This window comes from Monodelphis domestica, chromosome 3 (genome assembly GCF_027887165.1).
Source record: "Monodelphis domestica isolate mMonDom1 chromosome 3, mMonDom1.pri, whole genome shotgun sequence".
In the NCBI taxonomy this organism is placed as follows: domain Eukaryota; kingdom Metazoa; phylum Chordata; class Mammalia; order Didelphimorphia; family Didelphidae; genus Monodelphis; species Monodelphis domestica.
In genome coordinates this window covers 93,576,222-93,583,384 of record NC_077229.1, presented here as the reverse complement: position 1 = coordinate 93,583,384, position 7,163 = coordinate 93,576,222, and the positions used below count along the sequence as shown (strand labels likewise).

General features: G+C 46.6%; 1 protein-coding gene across 1 annotated transcript in view; it reads right to left on the bottom strand.

The window, feature by feature from the left end:
- VAV1 (vav guanine nucleotide exchange factor 1) overlaps positions 1-5,845 on the bottom strand; it is a 50,244-nt gene extending 44,399 nt beyond the window's left edge. The window contains exon 1 of the mRNA XM_007489040.2: positions 5,561-5,845. Within this exon, the coding sequence (XP_007489102.1) occupies positions 5,561-5,764 (204 nt within the window). The 5' untranslated portion in view covers positions 5,765-5,845. The remainder of the gene's footprint in view (positions 1-5,560) is intronic.
- Between the last annotated feature and the right edge of the window lie 1,318 nt (positions 5,846-7,163).

Below are 7,163 nucleotides of genomic sequence, written 5' to 3'. Positions count from 1 at the left end.
ATAGATAAATAGACAGGAAGAGAGAGAGATGGATAGATAGATGATGGATGGATAGATAGATAAATGGTGGATGGATAGATGGGAAGACAGGTAGATAGATGGATAGACAGACAGGGAGAGAGAGAGAGATGGATAGACAGACAGGGAGAGATGGATGGATAGATAGATGGATGGATGGATAGATGGGCAGACAGGGAGAGAGATGGATAGATAGGCAGGAAGAGAAAGAAAATATATATATATATGTTTTGAATATATTTGCATATTATATAAAATATTTTTTAAACCCTCACCTTCTTAGAATCAATACTTTATATTGGTTCCAAGTCAGAAGAGCAGAAGGACTAAGCAATGGATGTTCAGTGACTTGCCCAGGATCACACAGTTAGAAAGTGCCTGAATTCAGATTCCTGTCTTTTGACCTGGCTCTCAATCTGCCCCAGCAATCAAGATATATCGAACAAATGTTCCCAGGTTGGGTCTGCAGAACCGTTGTCTACTCCTTGGGATTCCACCACCATCCTTCCCCTCCTTCATCTCCTCATCCTCTTCTCCAGGGGAGGAGGTGCCTTTGGGAAGAATAGTGCCGATACTGTGACCTGGCCAGGGCAGAGCTGAGAAGAGGAGCTGAGGGCCAGGATCAAGGATTTCAAGGCACAGCCAGAGAGACTCAAGGCACATCTTCTGAGAATCATTGCTTACTAGCCATGGGTGAACGTTTCTGGGCTGTAGGACTTCAAAAAAATTCCCTTTCTCCAAGCCTCAGCTGTTTCATCTATAAAATGGGCAACACATCACCCTTGTGGGTTTATTGCAAGGAAAGTAACTTAGAAACCCTAACATGCTATAGGAAAGAAAGTGGCTTTTATTATTCTGATGCTGGGGACACTACTTGGAACCATCTCAGCCCTCCCCCTGCCTTTGGACAGACTAATTGCTGGAAACATTCAACAAAAAAAGAGACATGGCTCAGGGTCTGTCAGCACAGAATCTCCTCCTGACTTCCCCATCATTGTCTACAGACTTGTCTTCCCTGGCCACAGACTGAAACCACAGATCAAATCACAGGATTTAGAGCTCAGAAAGGGTCTGAGAGATAATCAAGTCCAGACCCTTCATTCTAGATAAGGAAATGGAAACCGAAGCCAATAGCATCCTAGAATGGGAGGTAGGATTTGAACCCAGGTCTTCTGATTCTACATTAAGCACCCTCCCCACCTTCCTTGAAGTCTTCTTTTCCTTCTCCCTCCTTCCCACCCCCACCCCCCAGCTCATATGCAGTCGGTTATCAGGTCTCTTTGATATCTCGTGAATCAGTCCCCTCCTCTCCACATTCACTGCCTCCCTGCCAGCCCAGCCCTGCCATGACTTCTCCCCCAGACTGTCAGAACAAGCTCCTAGAGGTCTGGGAATGTCTGCTCTCTCTCCTCCCTTGCCCTCACTGTCCTAAGCATAGTTAGCATTTATTTCACCCTTAAAGTTTGCAAAGTACTTTATGCCCAGGAATTCATTAGACCCTCACGACAAACTCTGAGGAAGGTGATTTTATTATTATTTATTTTATATTATTAGTTATTTTGCATATAATTAAATGTAATTTATAGGTATAATATATAATTATATAATAATATTTCTATTATTACTTATTTTAGATTCTTTATATAGAATTATGGACAATTTATAGGTATAATATATAATTATATAATAATATTTCTATTATTACTTATTTTAGATTCTTTATATAGAATTATGGACAATTTATAGGTATAATATATAATTATATAATATTAACATTTATAGTATTACTTCTCTTATATTATTTATATATAATTATAGGTAATTTATAGGTATAATATATAATTATATAATAATATTTATAGTATTACTTCTTTTATATTATTTATATAGAATTATAGACAATCTATAGGTATAATATGTAATTATATAATAATAATATTTATGGTATTACTTCCTTTATATTATTTATATATAATTATAGGTAATTTATAGGTATAATATATAATTATATAATAATATTTATAGTATTACTTTGTTTATATAGAATTATAGGCAATTTATGTGTATATATAATCATATAAAATATTTATACATATATTACTTGTTTTATATTATTTATATAGAATTATAGGCCATTTATCGGTATAAAGATAATTATATAATATCTATAGTATTGCTTCTTTATATTATTTATATAGAATTATATAATTTATAGGTATAATATATTCTATAAATAATAATCTTTATACTATTATTATTATGTCTTTATCCCTATTACTGAGGCATAGAGGTTAAAGCAACATGGCCAGGTTCACACTGCCACTGTCTGAGGTGGGATTTGAACTCAAGTCTCTGAGAATCCAAGTCCTAGGACCCTAACCACTGTATAGTCTAGCCACCTGTATAGGCAGACAGTCACCTTTCTAAGGTCCTCAAGAGACGACGTTTGACCCCATCGTTCCAGAAAAACTTTCAGGACCCTGTTCAGTCCCTGCTGAGCTCTGCCTCCTCTGAGTCCTTCCACCATAGACTTGACTGCTTGGGTCTTTCCAATGAATCCCTCCCCTTCCAGGGCCAAGAGTAACTGGGAAAGCCAAGGGGAGATGCCAGCTCTCCATCCTTCCCCTACAGAATCCCTGCCCAGGACATGGGAAAGAAGGTCTTAGCCCAAGGACAAACAAGGAGGCTCAATGGATGGAGAGCCAGGCCTAAAGACAGGAGGTCCTGGATTCAAATGTGGCCTCAGACACTTCCTAGCTATGTGACCCTGGGCAAGTCACTCAACCCCAGTTTCCTAGCCCTTACCTCTCTTCTGCCTTGGACCCTGCCTTGGACTCAGTATCAATTCTAAGACAGAAGATAAGGTGTTGTTTTGTTTTGTTTTTTAAAAGGTCTTGGCCTCCCCAAAGGGACCCAAAAGATCTCCTGAGTAAGAGGCACTGTGGGAAGGGAGTGTGTTCCTAAATTTGGAGACAGAGGACCCAAGTTCGAATCCCAGCTCTGCCATTTGGGTTGAATCACTTCCCTAAGTCCCAGTTCCCTTCTATGTAAAATGGAAGAGTTGAACAAGGTGGTCTCTTCGAGCCCTGAATTTCTGCTTGGTTTGGCTCAAGTGTCTGGACTCCCCCATCTTCTGCCGTCCTGGACCCGGGTCCCCAAAGCCAGACCAGTGGGGGAGGAGGGTGGGAAGCAGGAAAAGCAGCCCCTTCCCACCAGGGCTGGGACAAAAGGAGCTGAATGCAAATGATGTGGGAAGGAATGCAAAACAGTAGCAGCCAGCAAGCCTCCCACTGCACCCCTTTTCCTCAGCCCTGGGGGTGGGGAATGAGAAAGGAGAAGGGAAGAGGCCCTGCCAGGAGTTTGGCCCCCAAAACAGGTACCCCCAACTTCCCCCCCCCCGAGAAATCTGGAGGGGGAACCGGAAGGGCCCTGAGAAACCAACTAAAACAACCCTCTCCCTTTTCAAAAAAGAGGGGAAAACCTTCGTCCACGGTCACACAGGTACTAAGGGGCAGAATTCAAAATTTAAATCCAGGCCCGCTGGGCCAGAACCAGGGGCAGGGGAGCTCTTTTCAAGGCTCTGGGCGAGACTCTCGGGCAGAGGGCCAAGGAGGAGGAAGAGAAGGAAGAGGAAGGGCAGAGGAACTGGTAATTACCCCCTCCCAGACTAACCCAGTACCAACCCTGGGAAAACCCCATCGACCCTCAAGGCTCCTCTCTAGTCTCACTCTCTGATCATTCACTTCCCCTTTTCACTCACTCAACCCAGCGCTTCACCTCCTTCTCCAGGAAGCCGTCCAGATTACTCCCTCAGCATGGCCTTTCCTGCTACCACAACTGTACAATTCTAACCTCTCTTCCTGTGTGTTTCTCCCTACTCCATCCCTTTAGAGTCCAGGAGTCCTGGAGGATAAGGCTTGGCCAGATTTCTACCCTCCCACAGGGTCATGCCTTTTTTTTAGATCTCCTCTAGTTTCTTCTCCCCATTTCTGGGGACTACACACCCCGCCTTGAGGAGCCAGACCCCCCCCCCAGTGTCCCTCACCAAGAAGCAAGAGGGTCCTCATAAAAGCCCCAAAGAGGAAGGAACTCGAGGGCTCAAGGGGGCTCCCACAATCCCAGAATCTGAGAATTAGAAGTGACCTCAGTTGTCCGATCATCCCAACCCTAAACAAAACAAAACAAAAAGGATCCCCATTGTTGGAAGAACTCCAAGGAGAAGGAAGCCATTACCTCTTTCCACTTTGGCACAGTTCTCATTGTCAGAAAGTTTTTTCCTGAGATGAAACCTAAATGTCTCTTTGCACCTTGCACCCATTGCTTTGGGGGATTCTCTGTTCCACTCACTAACCCCAAAGACACTCCCGATAGAGTAGATAGCTTAAGAACCCCAGAGTGTTAGGCCTCAACCAGAAGGCCAAGAACCCATAAGAAAACCCAGGTGTCCAAGTTCCCAGCCTCCCTCCCTGGAGGCCAAGAAGAGGCAAAGCAAAGCAGACATGTCTGACCCCTTCAACCCAAAAAGGGCCTTCCTTCAATTCAGAGCCTCCCTGGAGGCTGGAGCAGGAAGACATTGCGGGAGGGAAAGGGGAAGAAGGAAGAGTCTGGACCGTCTGGGAAAAGGGAGATAGAAACTGAGAGAGCCTTGTGGGAACAGCTAAAGTGGAACCTGCTCACACCGCCAAGCTGGGGCACTGGGGATGGAATGATCTCCTTCCTGGGCCAAAGACTGGTCACCTAAGCTGGGAATTTCTGGGGGATTATGTGTGTGGCTAGGGATAGGGCCAGGGGGACAAGGGCCCAGAGGAAGCTAGCCACCACGGAGCCCTGCAGGGAGGGGGAGCTGCAGCCTCCTAGGTTGTCTCCCACTGGCCAAGAGGAGTTCAACACCCCCTCCCCCATCTCCCACCTCAGTTTCTCTACCTTTAACCATGGGGGCTTCAACGCCATGCGCCTCCTCCCAGAATCCCCACCTATGGGGTTTCAAACTCTGTAAGTGAGGTGTTCTAATAGGATTCAGAAATGGAAGGGACTTTGTAGGCCATTTAATACCTCACAGGTAAGACCCAAAGAGGAGAAATGTCTTGGACAAGGTCATACAATTAGTCAATGGCAGAACAGGGATTTGAACTCAGGACTTCTGTTTCCAAATCCAACAATAGGGAATGCTTTGGAGTCCCTTTCCTCTAAAACCTCCCCCAACACATACCAGAAGGATTTCCATCTCATCCTCCAAGTCTTCTACCTTCTATGGCGGCCTCAGTACCCTTAAACAATAGCAACCAAACCTCTAGCTCTCCCCATTCCAAAAGCTCTGCCCCCAGACCTGGGGCTGACCAATTGCCATAGTAGGAAGGGGCCCACAAGCCCCTCAGCCTGAGACATGAACCCTGGCTGGGACCAGAATCCTGAGGAGGGCATCCCCAAGCCTAGCCATGACCAGTGATGCTTCTGAGCCAGTGACTCAGCCCTGGACACCAGCCTAGCCTCTCTGCCCTGAATCCTTGGGTTCCTTCATGCTGGCACAGTGGTCAGGACTCACCTGGGACATTTGGGGGCGCAGGTTGATCTCCCGAAGATTGACTGCATGGGGCCGGAGGTTGTTAAGCAGCTGACAGAGGAGGACGCCATCTCGGAGTGCCTGAGCAAGCTCACAGACCTGGGCCCCATCCCACGTCACCCGATGGTTGGGGGGCAGCACCCGGCATTGGATAAGCCAGTGGGCACACTGGCGCCATAACTCCATGGTGGCCCCCCAACTTGGCCCCAAGAGACCCCAAGGCCCAGCCTGCCAGAGCAGCAGACACTTACTCTCTGACGCCTGAATTACCACTTCCTCTTCTCTGCCAGTTACAAAGATGTTAACTCTGGAGGAGGGGCCCCAAGAGTAGGAAGGGGGGGAGGTTCTCTCTGAGGAGGAGGAGGAGGAGGAGGAAGAGCCCTGAGCACCTGGTCACCCCATCTCCTACCCTTCAAGGCCCAGTTCCAGGCCTGCCTCCACCAGGAAGCCTTGAGACTAAAAAAGAAGTCTGAGAAAACGGAAACAGTCACAGAAGTTGGGAGGTCTGGGGCCCAGCCTTTGCTCTGCCCCTGTGCTATGGGATCTTGCCCAGGCCTCTTTTCTCCCAGCCTCCATTGCCTCATTTATTCCCATGATTGAGATGGAAGAACCTTCCTGGTTCTACTCTGATGTCTTCCTGCGTTAGGACAGTTCAGAGATGCTCAGAGGGCAGAAGCTTCCTAACCCTGGTGTCCCAAACGTCCTGTTCAGTCAGGGGAAATGATATAGGTGGTCCTTAAAAAGCTACAGAGAGGACCCCTCTAGCACCCCACAAGACTCCAGGATCGAGGATGGGGGGGTGTACCGGGGTTGGGAAGAATGGAGCTGGGAGTATCAGCCTCTTCCCCTTCTCTATCACACCTTGGGGGATTTGAGATGGACCCAGAGTCCTGGGGAAGAACCCTAGAAGAGGGGCTGACTTGGAGGAGACGTAAGACTGACCCTCTCCAGTGGTGTCTCTTCATGTCCATTTCCTTTTACTGGGAGAAAAGAAGACTTAACTTCATGATCTACCCCCTCCTCTTCCCTTCTGTATTGGGGCAGGATAGCAAATATTTGCAAATCTATGCAAATATAAAAACAGCCTGTGAGACACCTGGTTTTCAAGGTAGAGACTCTGTTTGGGCTGAGGGCTGTAGGGTTGAAAGAGACAAGGTGAAGAGGATAGGGAGTCTGGAAGAGGGATCGGGGTTCAAGACGGGCCTCAGACACTTCCTAGATGTGTGTCCCTGGACAAGTCACTTAACTCCCATTGCCCAGCTCTTACCACTCTTAGAACCGATTTTAGTTTCAAGTCTGACAAAAGATAAGTTGGTTTTGTTTTTTCTTTAAAGAGAGAACAGAGACAAGGGAATCAAAGCACAACCCACCTCAGTGACAATAAAAACATCATAGAATCTGGAGCTGAAAAGATGGTTAGAAATCATGTCCAGTTAGGTGGGTTGAGATCAATTTAGACATAGGAGGTCCTGGGTTCAAATGTAGTCTCAAACACTTCCTAGCTATGTGACCCTGGGCAAGGTACTTAACCCCTATAGCCTTGCCCTTACCCCTCCTCTGCCTTGGAACCAATACACAGTAAAGG